We start from the raw sequence: 14,601 nt of genomic DNA, 5'->3' as shown, positions 1-14,601 counted from the left end.
TGGGCCTGGGTGCGTGTCGGTCTGGTTGCGAGCCATGCACCAGCACCAGCGACGCGCGAACGTGCAAGGTTCAGGATAAAGGGCCAGGGCAAGGATGGCCAACAAGTCTCCCCTTTTCCTTCTGTGACTCTCCAGCGCTGCCGAGGGTGGGATGTGTTGTCTGTCAAGACGCAAGAGGCATCGTGGACCTGGGCGAGGCAGGCTCGCAGGTAAATTTATCTTCGTCGGAGTCCAAGTACAATAGCCATAAGGTATTGTTTCGAGACTTGAGACTTGAGACTTGAGACTTGTTGAGAGCTTCAAGGGCGCCTGTCGCCGATCGCAGACCACTCTCTACGGAGGTATTCTACTGAACCCTACTTTGCCTAGGTAGCGACAGCGGAGGTGTAAAAAGTTGAAGAAGACCAGCTGGTTCCAGTATGGACTGGAGCCACCAGGCTCACTACTGTACTGTACTGTACTGTACTGTACTGTGGTAAAGCAGGTAGGTAATTTAGGTTCTGTAGGCACTGGCAGGTACGGAGGGGAGGTACTGAGGTGCGCCAAAGCCAGGGCAGGTGCGGTGCAACATGCTGGACTTTGCAGTCCAGTAGTAGGTAGTACAGTAATAAAGCATGCGTGCTGCTGCTGCTGCCGTGCAGTACAGTAGTAGTGTGCAGCGCAGCGTGCAGAGAAGGAAGCTCCGGGCTAGCCCCCATCCCCATGCCCATGCCCATGCCCATGCCCAGGGCATGCCCATGTCCACGCCCCTGTCCCTCCTTCCATAATCCACATCCACATCGACATCGACATCGACAGCCACCCACTACACCCCCCTCCCCCTGTGCCTGCCCGCGACGAGGAACGGCGATGCTCTACTGCGCTGGTGCTCTGCTCTGCTCGCTCTGTGTGGGCAGCACAGACCACTGCGCTACTCAAACTCTTGGCATTTCTCCCTTCCCTTCCACCCTTCTTGCCTAACTAACTAACCTACCACCTACCTTACCCACCTTCGTTCCGTGATCCTCATCCTCTCCTCTTCTCTGCTCGTCCTCTCGCATCCTCACCACCGCTTGCCATCGACGCATCTACCTTGCCGTCAACTCTTCCTTTCTTTCACAGTCTTCCGGCTACAATCGGAGCCACAGTCCTTACACACCACGCTCCTTCGTCTACCTTACGAATTTCAATCTTCAACAACGATCACCCCGTTCCATTTTCAATACTTACCGTTCTCCTGTTCCTGCTAGTTCCAGCGACGCATTTCCACCACCATTGCATACACCACCCTTGATACAATCGATTTGATCACAACACCACCTCTCGACTCGCAAGTAGCGATTCGTCCACTCATTCAGTCCTTCGGAACAATTATTTGCATCCGAGGAGAGAAGGATCTAACACAGATATCACAGCAAGATAGTCTCACTTGGAAATCCGAGACACAATCGCAAGCAACGATGGATATGACTACAGAAGACCACAAGAGCATGTCGGAAATATCGCAGGAGGATGCGGCCACCAAGATGTCATCAACACCCAGTCCGACCGCGTCAAACTCGGCTGGCAGCACATCGGCATCCCGCAGACCACCCAGGAAGAGCACTCTAACCCAGCAACAGAAGAACCAGAAGAGACAACGTGCCACTCAAGATCAACTGGTGACTCTGGAGATGGAATTTAACAAGAATCCAACGCCAACTGCAACAGTCAGGGAGCGAATTGCCGAAGATATCAACATGACAGAGCGCTCCGTCCAGATCTGGTTCCAGAACAGGTGAGTTCAGCGCGGAGTTCTGCTCATGACTAGAAACTCACACTCTCAGGCGCGCAAAGATAAAATTGTTGGCCAAGAAGAGCATCGAGACGGGAGAGGATTGTGATGCCATTCCAGAATCAATGCGTCAATACCTTGCTATTCAAGCAATGGAGTCTGGGAAGTCGTTGGGAGGAAACTTCCTGGGTCGTTCAGGCCTGATGCCTTATGGTAGTGGCAGCCTCATGATGGGAGGCGATCAGGGCCCACAAGGGAAAGTCGGTAAGTGATAATAACATGCTGCATATCATGAACATCGCGTGCTAACTGATGTAAAGTTATTCACCATCTATCATGTCGATCTTTGAGCATCGGATCCTGGAGACGAGTAGGCCAAAATGCGATGGATCTCATCATCTTCTACTCACCAGAAAAGGGATGCATGACATATTACATTAACAACGATCAAGCTGGCTACAAGATTGAATACCCTTTCGCGTTCATCAAGAATATCTTCCTGGAAAATGGAGATATGGAGTCCGGAAAGCCCGGTGGATTGGTGGTTGAGCTGAATCGACCTCCTAACTTTTTCATGGACTCATCCGGATCCGGTGGTTTCTTCCAGTGTGGTGATTTTACAGAAGACCAACAGGCCTCGCAGCAAATGATTCATCATCTTGGAGGTCATCCCAAGGTTTTGAGTGGTCAACTTGCCAAGCTGGTTTCCCTCGAATCGTTCATGACCCGACACAACCCATTCGAACAGCAACAAATGTCCGTCTCGGCACCGGTCTCCCCTATTGGTCTGCGTCCAGCCTCTCAGCCAAACTATAATGCCCAGGCTCATGTTGGTATGTTCCAAGAGCAGTGGGGTGTCAATGTCAATCCAGGTCACCGCGGCGGACCTGGACATAAGAGACAGAGAAGTAGATCAGTGCCGATGGCTGTTGACTTTTCCATGTTCAACAACCCAATGCCATCCTTCCTCATTCAACATCCGAGCGAGAACCAACAACAGCACAACCCGAACATCTTTGCACCAGTCCCACAACAGCCAAATAATCTGGGGCCTCTGGGACCCAATCTCCGGATCGATACATCATCGGGATATGGAATGGACTTCAGACAGTACCCTATGTCTGCGGCTACAACCACTTCGCCATCAGAATTCGCCAGTCCTGGATTCTTCTCGCAAGGACCTGATACAGGCGCTCTTCCTGCATCTTCGTATAACAACACCCCGTTTACTGTCCCATACCTGTCACCGAATCCAATGGCGGACCAATCTGGACACATGATTCAGCCATCCGTCTCACCGCTGTCTTTCATGAGCCATGGTGACCCAGCCATCGTTGACCAATCCCCGCCTATGTCTATGATGCATCGAAGTGCATCTGCGGACGTGTATAACATGTCGCACGATCACTCGAACATCTCTGACGACGGCACTGGACTGAATGAGATGTACTCGAAACACACTCTCAACCTTCCGATGCATCCTCATTCCCCAGCATTTGCCGAGCAGTCGCAAGCAGATATGGACATGAACCAGCTCGTCTCGTTCGATGATAATCCAGCTAGCCTCTCGCCTGAAAACATCACTCAGTAGTCAATCAGGGCAGATTGCGTTCATTATTGTGGCTGGTCCAAACCCTCGGCTCCGTGTTTTATCGCACCCGGGTTTGGCTGCATTTAGCGGTGGAAGCCGAGGAAGATACCTGTCTCTTACCGAAGCTGGATTTGTTTGACGGAGCACAATATGGGAGGCGTTCTTGTGGATGGGTGTTTTGTTCAGTCGTACATAACTGACGGCCTGCGTGGACTTTTCGATTCTTGTCTGAATTATGCTCCGCCTAATTACTCGTGTCGCCACGGACACGAAGACCCTTTTTGGCCAACTTTTTTTTTTTCTGTTTAGTCTTATGCCACGAACCTACATGACGATAAATTCTATCTGGATCATGCTTGGCTGGCACAGCGATCGCTTCCTATTTTTTTTTCTTTTGGTTTTCCTGGCGCGTTTTGGGTGTTTTGTCTCTGTACCGAGGCGTATCTTCATCTTTTTTTTCTGTCTCCAGAGGAGATGCTGGTATGGAAAGGAAGTGGAGGGGGAGATAAATCTGGAAGTCTACAGGAGGGAGTGGAATTAACGTTTTTGTCAAAAATACTCGGGAGGAAGAGTTGCTGTTGCTTCGAACGGTTTGCTAGTTTGCGCGAGAGCATGATGATATCATGGTGGGCTTAATAAAGGAAAATTCATTATCGAGAACTGAGCCATGTCCTGCCAATTACACATACAATCTCGGCCTAACGTGGCTCAAATAAGCCAGCTAAGGTAGACGATATATCAGAAAAGGTCCGCACGTGAGGCGGCTACTGGTTGTGCTGGGAACGTGGGGTTTACTAGCCGGTAGGTAGGTAGGTATGTTCCGGATGAAAGTGTCACTGGGCCCCCATTGCGCGTTCGAACACGTCGTTTCGACTGTTAAGCTCTAGACCTGGTGATACTTCATATATGAGGTAAAAATGAGTTTGGAATTCTTCTACTTCCGCAGCTCGCTCCGATCTGGTTGTCAAGTGACGTCGTCGACTTTCAGATCAGACGATATAAAGGTTCGCTGTACAGTTTTCATGGGAAAGAGTTCCAAAGAGTCTGGGATCAATCCAAGGATTCCAACCAAAAGGGAGCAGTTATCACGTACAAGAATAATTAGACGGAAAAGGACTAAGTGAACAATTGATCTGGAGGAGTGGTAGTGTAGAATTCTAAAATAAAATGCTCCTTTGCACAGCCACTCTGCCGGTTGATTTAGAAGCGATCCAGAGACCACAACCATCGCTTGCGTATATACCTCAGCAATACGAGACCACCAAGCTCAATCCATTTCCCCCAGGATGATCTAGCTTATTTAAACTCCACCTCGAGAGAACGCATGATCGTTCATTCTACCAGTCGCATGGCCGCACAGTGACCTATCCGACTTGGCGGTCTCACCTAACCTCTCGGCGATTGCGCGGTAGAATCAACTTCTCGACTTCCCTTCGAATGCAGACATACAAGCCAGCATCGTCATGGCGGGCAATCTCGGTGGAGATTCGAGAACTACTCATGGTATTCGCAGGTCTGCGACAGATCCTGCGAGCGCTTCGGCCAGAACAATGGATTCGAGAGCTTCGCAAGACAGAGATGCCCACCGGGTTCGATTCTCGCAGGACGCGGAGAGGGAACTGGTAGTAATGTCTCCATCTATTCCGGAACAGGGAGCTGGAATGCCGAATTTGACGATCGATACTCAGGCGCTTCCTCAGAGGCCAGTCGAGGCTCCTAGACCCGCTGGTACCAACCCTCCGATTAGAGCCGCGAATCCAGCCTCACCCACTTCGCCTCGGACGAGAGATAGAGGGTACTCGCTGCGGCGATCGCTGTTTACGAGGGCGATAAACAGTAAACCAGACGACGGCCCATTCGAGCTTGTAGAAGCCAGCTCTTCCCAGGAGCAAAATGCGGCAGCGAGACATTTAGAGGAGGAGAAGGGCATGCGGCCATCTTCGGCTGTGACACCTATCGCTGAGGAGAATGATACGGCTGTGTCAAGAACTGAGGTATCTGGGAGCTGCACGGATTCATTACCTTCGAAGGGGAAAGAGAGGACGTTTGGGACTTTGAATTTGCCGAATTATGATGTCTGGGCAAGGAAACGGATAAGGGGGAATAAGCCCCTACAGAAGGCTAAAATGTGGAAGGATAAATTCACTATGACAGTGTTACGGCAGACGCCAATTCCTCCCTCGAAAGATGGGCGGCATATAGATCTCGATGCCTCGAGCACAAGACCTCCGCTGGATGAGAGGACTGGTAAGGATCACATCGGGAACTCGATCCGATCGAGTCGATATACAGTGTGGAATTTCCTGCCTCGACAATTGTTCTTTCAGTTTTCGAAGTTGGCAAATGCGTATTTTCTCCTGGTGTCTATTCTCCAGATGATTCCGGGTTTGAGTACGACAGGTACTTACACGACGATTGCTCCGCTATTGGTGTTCGTGGCTATTAGCATGGGCAAGGAAGGGTACGATGATTATCGACGGTACAAGCTAGACAAAGTCGAGAATAACAGGGAGACGCTGGTTCTACATTCGTTTCGTCCTGCTCATTTAGCTGGCCCGAAAGACCTCGGGAGCAAGTTGAAGGGTATGGTGCCGTCCAAAGGCCAGATGAAATCATCCTTGAAAGAGTTTTCCCGTGCTGAAGAATCTGAGGAGTCAAGGCATTGGATGATACTGAAATGGAGGGATATAAAGGTAGGAGACATCATCAAACTCCGCCGCGATGACCCCATACCTGCAGACGTGGTGCTCCTCAATGCTGATGGACCCAATGGTATCGCCTACATCGAAACTATGGCTCTAGATGGCGAGACCAATCTGAAGAGCAAGCAAGCCCCCCCTCCATTAGCCAAGCGTTGCACTACTGAAGAAGCAATCGCTGCTTGCCGAGCACACATCGTAGTTGAAGATCCCAACATCGATCTGTACAATTTCGACGGGAGAGTCACTGTCGATGGAGAGACGTTACCGCTCACGACCAACGAAGTCATTTTCCGAGGCAGTACACTGAGGAACACCTCAACAGCTATCGGTATGGTCATCAATACGGGCGAAGATTGCAAAATCCGCATGAACGCCAATAAGAACCCTCGAACCAAAGCCCCAGCCATCCAATTCGTCACCAACAAGATCGTCATCATGCTCGTAGTCTTCGTCGTCATCCTCGCGCTCTTCTGCACCATCGCCTACCAGATATGGTCGAATCAGACCGAGAGCAAGGCATGGTATCTCGAGGGTCTGCACGTCAATTTTGCACAGATTATTATTGGGTTTATTATTCTCTACAATACGCTAATTCCGCTGTCGTTGTATGTTAGTTTGGAAATCATCAAGGTGGGACAATTGGTGCTTATGAGTGATATTGAGATGTATGATCCGGTTTCCGATACGCCCATGACTTGCAACGTGAGTATGAGAGAGCTAAGATAGTGGATTCGCGTGTCACTGGGATAGTTGCTGACATTCTGTAGACTACTACTATTTTAGAAAACCTTGGTCAAGTCAATTACATATTCTCTGGTGCGTATCCCTGTGAATGTCCCTAGCTATCTTGATACTTTTAAGATTACTTCAAAGAGTCATCCTAGACTCACTTTTCATTCTAGACAAGACTGGAACCCTCACCGACAACATAATGAAATTCCGGAAGCTTAGCGTGGCTGGCTATGCGTGGTTGCACGATTTCGATTTACAAGAAGAAGCTGCAAAGCTTGAGGAGGAACGTGAAGGCGAAAAAAACCGCGCAGCCGAAAAGAGCGAAAAGAAGAAAGGCAAAGGCATTATGAAGCTGTCTTCCAAGAAGAAGACAACTATCCGGCCGGAAAATGTACGAAAAGAATCTGCCATGTCGAGCTCTACAGTCCGCCCATCGTTGTCCATTCGCCGATCTGGATCTATAAATCTATGGAAATCATCTGCCAGACCTTCCAAAGCGCAGCCAGAGATGCGAACTGAGGATTTACTCAACTTCATGCATCATAAGCCGCACAGTGTCTTCACGAAGAAAGCAAAATTCTTCCTTCTCTCACTGGCTCTTTGCCATACCTGCCTTCCCGAGGTGCAAGAGAATGGAGATATCGAATTCCAAGCTGCTTCTCCGGATGAATTGGCACTAGTCAAGGCAGCGCAGGAGCTTGGCTACCTGGTTATCGATCGACCTGCAAAGTCGATCACTTTATCGCATCCTGGTCCAGGCGGACCAGACTCTGGCGAACAAGTCACCGAAACCTATGATATTCTAGACGTTATTGAATTTTCAAGTAAACGGAAGCGCATGTCTATTGTCGTCCGCTTTCCAAATGGCAGGATATGCATTTTCTGCAAAGGAGCCGATTCGGCCATCATGCCACGTCTGAAGCTGGCCCCGTTGGCCCTTCAAAAGAAAAATGAAATCTCGAGACGGTCAAGTAAGAGGAAAAGCATTGAAGCTGAAGAAGCTTTACGGCGAATGAGCGAGAGTAGTCCTAGGAACAGCATGAGCTTGAACGGGCCCAGCATGACCGCTAACAGGAAAAGTATTGGTGGGAGGCCGAGTATGGCCAGTTCAAGGCTACAGCCTATCCGTGACGAGCTGGATACTTGGTTGAGGAGGCAAGAGAGTGATGTGGAATCCGTATCCGATGAATCTGGCGCCTATTCTCCCAGAGTATCTATGGCTAGACCGTCTTTTGGATCTGGTGACCGCAGGTTTTCGAGTATCAGCGGCATCTCGGCTATGGAAGGACGCTTGGATGATATGATTGAAGAGAGGTTGGTCCTGGATGACTCGGCTGTATTCGAACGCTGCTTCCAGCATATCGATGATTTTGCTTCCGAGGGTTTGAGGACTCTCTTGTATGGATACCGGTTCCTGGATGAGCAGGAATATCATGGTAAGCTTGTTGCTTTGCATAATTTTTAATCTAAATTTGGAGCATTGCATGCTGACAAGATCTTAGGCTGGAAGAAAATATACCTCGATGCTACAACTAGCCTTGTCGACCGCCAGGACCTGATCGAGAATGCTGGAGAGCTGATCGAGCAGAACTTTGATCTCGCTGGTGCCACTGCTATTGAGGATAAGTTGCAGAAAGGAGTTCCCGAAACAATTGACAAGCTGAGGCGAGCTAACATCAAAATCTGGATGTTGACTGGCGACAAGCGAGAAACTGCCATCAACATCGGCCACAGTGCTCGTATTTGCAAGAATTACTCGACGATTGTTGTTCTTGACTATACCACTGGTGAAGTTGAGCAACTCATGGCATCAACTTTACTTGACATCAGTAAAGGGGCAATACCTCATTCTGTAATTGTTGTTGATGGACAAACACTCTCCGAAATCGACAACAACGAGACTTTAGCTCTCCTATTCTTCGATCTGGTGGTTCTCGTAGACTCGGTCATTTGCTGTCGCGCCAGTCCAAGTCAGAAGGCTTCGCTAGTCAAGAGAGTCAGAACGAAGGTCAAGAAGTCTCTCACCCTGGCCATTGGAGACGGTGCCAATGACATCGCCATGATTACAGACGCTCACGTCGGTATTGGAATCAGCGGGAAAGAGGGACTGCAAGCCGCTAGAATTGCTGATTACTCCATCGCGCAGTTCCGCTTCCTCCAACGCCTCCTGTTTGTTCACGGCCGTTGGAACTACGTGAGAACAGCGAAATATATCTTAGCAACGTTCTGGAAAGAACTGCTCTTCTACCTCCTGCAAGCATTTTACCAGAAATGGGCTGGGTACACGGGCACATCGCTATTCGAATCCACGTCTTTGACTGTCTTCAACACGCTGTTCACGTCCCTTGCTGTTATCTTTCTCGGAATATTTGAGCAGGATCTAAACGCGTCGACGTTGCTAGCTGTACCAGAGCTTTATGTTTCTGGCCAGCGTAATGCTTCGTTCAATTTCAAAGTGTATATTGCCTGGATGTTCATGGCGACCTCAGAATCCGTCATTATTTACTTCTTGATGTTTGGGCTGTTTGGCGAAGCAATCTTCACAAGAGACGATGATTTACTTGCTATGGGAACGCTGGCATTCTCGGCAGCGGTGATTTTCATCAACACCAAATTACTGTATGTCCTTACATGCTGACAGAACTTTTCCCTTGATTCCTCTAACAATGTCTCACAGCCTCATCGAAAAACACAACAAAACTATAGTCTCCTTCCTCGGCTGGCTCATCTCAGTAGGTGGCTGGTTCTTTTGGACACTCCTGCTCTCCATCGTCTTCACGCCTGGCAAGACTTATCCGCTTTACGCCATCAAAGATGGTTTCCTGAAAGGCTACGGCCGAAATCTGCTCTGGTGGCTTGTGCTTATCCTCACACTCGCTGCACTCACTCTACTGGAGCTGGGAGTGAGTAGTGTGAGGAAGGCGTTCTGGCCTACGGATGTAGATCTGTTCCAAGAGTTGCAGAATGATCCTGCAATTCGACAGCGCTTCGAGGAGGCATTGAGGAGAGAGGAGGACGGTGTGGGTGGCGTTATGAATGGTAATACCTTGCTTGACGCAGGAAAGGAGAATATGAGTGTCGAGGATTCAGCGAGGAGGGAGGGCGAGGTCCAGGAGTTGCTGGAAAGACCGAGGGTGATGCATGTGCATACTCATGGGACGTTTGGTGATGAGCATGGCGATGTACTGAAAAGCCCGGTTGAAATGGGGGAGCAGCAGCATCTGACGAGGAGGAGGGTCTCGCTCGATCCTAATAATATCGGGGTGGGATCTGCTGGCAGGGATTCGCATGCTCGTGGGAGTTTGGACGGCGTGTCCTGCGGAGCTTAGTATCAGCACGGTCAATGCTTCATGTGGATGAGAAATGACTGCATAATACCGAGGCTAAGTCATTTGTCTTTCTTGCATATATGTATCTATATATATGTGTGTGTGCATGTGTGTGTATGTGCATTTTTGGGTACCAGGACGAGATTCGGCAAGCAGGATTGGGCTGGGCAGTATTTGTTTTACGATTCTGATTGGTATGGAGCACAAACGGTGTTTGTTGATATGGGATTTGTGGGATATTCAGGATCCGTCACGTCACCTACATTCTCGTACAAAGTGCGAGAGATAACTCATGATTCAAACCTGTGGACGTCAGTCCAGCCCTTGGCTTGGTAGTGAAAGTTTGGGTTTTCGAGATTTAGAGTTTAACAGAGTTCATCGACAGGTCAAAGTCTACTGGCGCTCTGAAGATCTCGGGTGACCCCTTGCGGGCTAAGTCAAATAAGTCTGACCGTGCAAATGCTTTCTATTCGATTGCTCTAATCTAGAACTGCACGCTTACCACCTGGACTTGATTTTGCATATCCTCATTTATGCCTCCGTCGTTATCTCATTTGTTCGTCACATCGCTCTTACCTCCACTACTTCAAAGAATTGTGCCGAAGCTGTATTTCAAATTAGTGAAAAGTTCTTCAAATGCTATACGAATAGGAAACCTACCCGAATGTCTGCTTGATGCTGCGGACGTAATACTCTCTCCAGTTACGCTTGGTAACTTCCTCTTGACCGACGGGAACACCACTCCAGCTGACACGCATGACGGTAACATTGTCTACGTCGTTCTGATCGAAATTGATCTCAAGGCGAGAGTAATGGTCCTTTGGCCATTGGTCCAATCTCCAACTCTGGACGATCTTCGTTGGCTCAACGAGCTCAAGATACTCTCCAGCAACATTGCCTCCAAACAGCTCGAACTTGCCGCCCTTCTTCGCGCCCTCAAAGAGCTTGGGTGCTGCGCGTGTGAAAGCTGAGATGCGTTGGGGGTCGGTGAAGGTTTGGTAGAGCTCTGTGGCTGGTGCGCGGAACTCTTCGGTGTCAGTGACGGTCGTAGTATTGATAGAGGAGCTGGTCTTGGTTGTCTGAGTCACAGAGGCTGCTGGGGCTGAGGTTGGAACATGCAACTTGGGAGTCGAAAATCCGCTGGATGGATTGGAGCCGGGAGCATGTTGAATATCCTTTCCGTGCTCAGCGATCAAGGCAGGGCCGAGCTTCGCAAACTCCTTTCTCAATTGTGGGAGGATCTTGGAGCGGACGAGGTCCTTAACAGGAGCTTTGGAATTGGCATCGGAGTAGATGTCTAGCTCGAACTGTGAGACTGTTAGTTTGGCCACACAAGGCGCCCATGGGGACGAAGAGACATACAACATACTCGTTTTCTTCGGTATCGTGCGCAACCTCGGGGACAGTGATTGTGCCGCTAACGTCCTCGTCGTCCTTGGTCTTGCCTGAATTGGTCAGCATTGCTCAGGGTTGGTTTTGCATTGATTCTTCCAAACATACCCGAGTATTCAAGGACAAGCTTAACATCGAAGATGGTAATGACCTTGCCCTTGCGTTGGTTGACATCGACATCTCCGTCCATGCTGATCAACTTATCCAATTGAGCAGTGACTCCATTCTCCTCGGCTTTGATACCTTTGATGTTCTGCTCCAGGTACTGCTTGGTCCAGCCCGAAGCATCCTTATTGACCCAATGCCAATTGTTCGGGTTGTGAAGCATGGTGGGCGAGGAGTATCGAAATCAGAGAGGTTTATGAACGATTTGGCTGTCCATTCAATTTGTCAGCGCAAAGAACCAGACACAGATTTGCAAGTCGGGATGGCATGTGGTTCTCGCGTCAGAGGGAAACCGAAGTCATAGCATTTTCCTCAAGAACTGAGTACAAAATCGTTCGATAGGACTGGTGCCAGCTTGTATATCATCATGAAAGAAGAGATCGGGGAATATGGGTATTATTGACATACCTTTGGTGGGGTCAGCGGTGACGAGCTAGCTTTGAAGCCTTTAGGGTTCCGACGGGAAAGCAGAGAGAGTAATCTGATATAAGGTGAGATTATGACCAGGCAGTGCCAACCTCACAATATGTAACCTGAAAACAGCAGTGGTGTGTTTGGGGAGGATTGTGAGGCTCGAGGGATGTGGAGGAATTTTGGAATGCTCGAGAAGCTGTTCAGTTTGTACGCGGATACGCCCCACCCCTCCGGAGCCGATGAAGTACCGACGCTAGTACTATTTAGCCCTTATCAACACGTGAGTCATTTAATAAACTACTTATGGCCGTCTACATGTATATGATTAATGTCTGTCCTGGCTATTTTATCAATAATAAACCAACAGATTTCATGACAGACATCACAGAATAGTCCAGACTTCTTTTCCGAGATTTCACTTTGCTAGGCTTACCAGGCGGTAGGGAAAAACTTCAATGGTGCCTATAAGTAGAGATGCATGTCAAGATCTCCCTAGTAATACTCATATGCCGTCGGATCATCTACGATGATAGACTTCTGTCTATTATTCGAACTTGAAAGGTGATGGGATAGTTGATGGGGTCGTGCGGTAAAGCTCAACTTCCATAAGTGAGACAGGGCTGGAATTAAAACATTGACATCAAAGTACATTCGGTCGTGTCATTGACACCCATCTTTGGTAGCAGAATATTACTCGTACCTTTACAGACGTGGTGTTTATTTTCCTCATATCCTTTGTCTGTCATACTAATGTCAAGATACATATATGACGACAATCGCAGGTCCTCCTGTCGTCCTTCATGCTATGCCGAACAGTATCTTAGCGGTCATGTTGTGCAACTGAAATGGAAGCTAATTCGCTGAAGACTTCCCAGTTATCTCTTACCAATGTGAGAGGAAGCGGATTTCTATAGCCAACAGCGGAGGGTTGCGTGGTTCGAGCTTAAGCACGCAAAGAGCACAATAACAACTAAGCGATTCTGCGGAAATGGAGTAGCCCACCAGCCGTTGAAGAAATACAATTCAATTCGAAAGGGGTTGAAAACATGGATCTCAACGACGGAGAAGGGTCTGACTCCATTGCTAGCGAAGAGGACCAGCCGGTCGTGGTGTTTGTACTGTTTCCATCGTCCCCCTGAATTGGCAAACGAGAACTGAAGATAAAGACCTGAGCATTTGTAGGCTCCCAAATACAGTAGGACTTCTTGCAATTCAAGAAAATAGGGCGCTTGGCACCCCACACTGCCTATTTTTGTAAGGATAAAGCGCGCCATGGTACTACATTCGCTAAAAACAGCAAGTAAACAATCTTATGACAGGCGAAGAATGAATACGAAATTGCGCAGATCCAAGATGAGTTGAAAGGCTGATATGCACTTCCGTGCCATTTCGCAAGCTTATTAGTGCGTTGCAATTTTGCGAATTGTAGCAATATTTGAAGGGAATGTGCTGGAAATACGCGCAAGGAGACAGAAACCAGAAATTCAAACAATGAATAATGTCAACGTAATATGTGTGCACAATATCAGACTTGACCACAGCTCCTGCTATCCACACCGGCCGACTCCGGTCCAACTCAATCCCGTTCGCAACGGCTATGAAATTCCAAGGAACGGGAGGTACTGGGACGGAAATTAAGGCCTCCATAGGCTCGTACTATTCAGCACCGAGATGTTCGAGTATCTTGTTGTTTCTTGCGTGAGTGCTGTGGGGAGTCGGTTGGCTGGTGAGGCATCTAGGAAACTCAAAACGGTTCAACGTGAATCATTTGCGGCCAAGTCAGACTGCCAGCTAGCCTACAGAAGGATTTGTACCGACTTTCGACGAATCAAAGATGTACTTGACTCGAGCTCGCCATTATGCCACAAATCGACTGGGAACTCCTGCTCGCTTAGTCCTAAGTTGCGTCAGATATGCTCATTGCCTACGGAGCGCTTCAAAACGGCATTGGACAAAATAAAATGCAGGAGAAGAATGTGACAAGCTTATACTGAAGCATACCATGAACAGCGATTATTCGAACAACGTCTCAGGAGCCAAACATGACATCAATTACGGCCCGTTTCGAATGATTATGTTGATCACGTGTATGTGTCGTGCTGCGCGATACCTACGCGCCAAAGGCGCCGTAGCCTCAATTCGGGGTACGAGAAGGCTGAGATGTCTTGCCGGTGCTTGGGAGGATGAGTAAGTCTACCTTATCCTTCAGGAAAAAACCCACTCTCATAGGACGGCAGACACGGCAACAGAGCCAGAGGGCAGGGGACTTGAGAGAGCCGGGTGGAGCTAAAATGGCGGACGCGGAACATTCAAGTCGGGATCCACCCCGGACGGTAATTAAAGTTGATCTCACTCTTTCTCACCCAGACTCCACCAAAAACTTGAAATCTCACAATCTTCGTATAAGTGCGTCCGCCAGCTGTCTAATTCCTTTGACCGTCTTCCGTCTTGGATACATCTTTCTATGGTATCAACGATCTGCTGAATTCTTTACTGGAGGAGGCAACCTAATTATCACGAAAC

At 48.8% G+C, this 14,601-nt stretch overlaps 3 protein-coding genes across 3 annotated transcripts; 2 read left to right on the top strand and 1 right to left on the bottom strand.

Annotated features, from left to right (window-relative positions):
• The first annotated feature begins 729 nt into the window (after nucleotides 1-729).
• On the top strand, nucleotides 730-4,561 carry TRF2 (Transcription elongation factor SPT4). The gene is made up of 3 exons (XM_058508580.1): nucleotides 730-1,756; nucleotides 1,806-2,017; nucleotides 2,074-4,561. The coding sequence occupies exons 1-3, from the start codon at nucleotides 1,440-1,442 to the stop codon at nucleotides 3,342-3,344; spliced, it is 1,800 nt and encodes a 599-aa protein (XP_058356267.1). The 5' UTR covers nucleotides 730-1,439; the 3' UTR covers nucleotides 3,345-4,561.
• Nucleotides 4,562-4,620: 59 nt separating this feature from the next.
• Nucleotides 4,621-10,107, top strand: ONS95_014895 (uncharacterized protein; the record flags this gene model as incomplete). Its single annotated transcript, XM_058508579.1, has 5 exons — nucleotides 4,621-6,748; nucleotides 6,814-6,862; nucleotides 6,949-8,214; nucleotides 8,281-9,397; nucleotides 9,456-10,107. Exons 1-5 carry the CDS (start codon nucleotides 4,808-4,810, stop codon nucleotides 10,105-10,107), a joined length of 5,025 nt encoding a protein of 1,674 aa, XP_058356266.1. The 5' UTR covers nucleotides 4,621-4,807.
• ONS95_014894 (uncharacterized protein) lies at nucleotides 10,063-12,237 on the bottom strand. The gene is made up of 6 exons (XM_058508578.1): nucleotides 12,073-12,237; nucleotides 11,608-11,873; nucleotides 11,470-11,552; nucleotides 10,768-11,414; nucleotides 10,610-10,712; nucleotides 10,063-10,539 (listed from the first exon to the last, which is right to left on the bottom strand). The coding sequence occupies exons 2-5, from the start codon at nucleotides 11,825-11,827 to the stop codon at nucleotides 10,694-10,696; spliced, it is 969 nt and encodes a 322-aa protein (XP_058356265.1). The 5' UTR covers nucleotides 11,828-11,873; nucleotides 12,073-12,237; the 3' UTR covers nucleotides 10,063-10,539; nucleotides 10,610-10,693.
• Nucleotides 12,238-14,601: the final 2,364 nt, after the last annotated feature.

Source organism: Cadophora gregata (assembly GCF_030347475.1).
Source record: "Cadophora gregata isolate MNR1 chromosome Unknown scaffold_9, whole genome shotgun sequence".
Lineage (NCBI taxonomy): Eukaryota > Fungi > Ascomycota > Leotiomycetes > Helotiales > Ploettnerulaceae > Cadophora > Cadophora gregata.
Note: the sequence above shows the minus strand (reverse complement) of the source record. Positions and strands in the feature narration are given on the sequence as shown.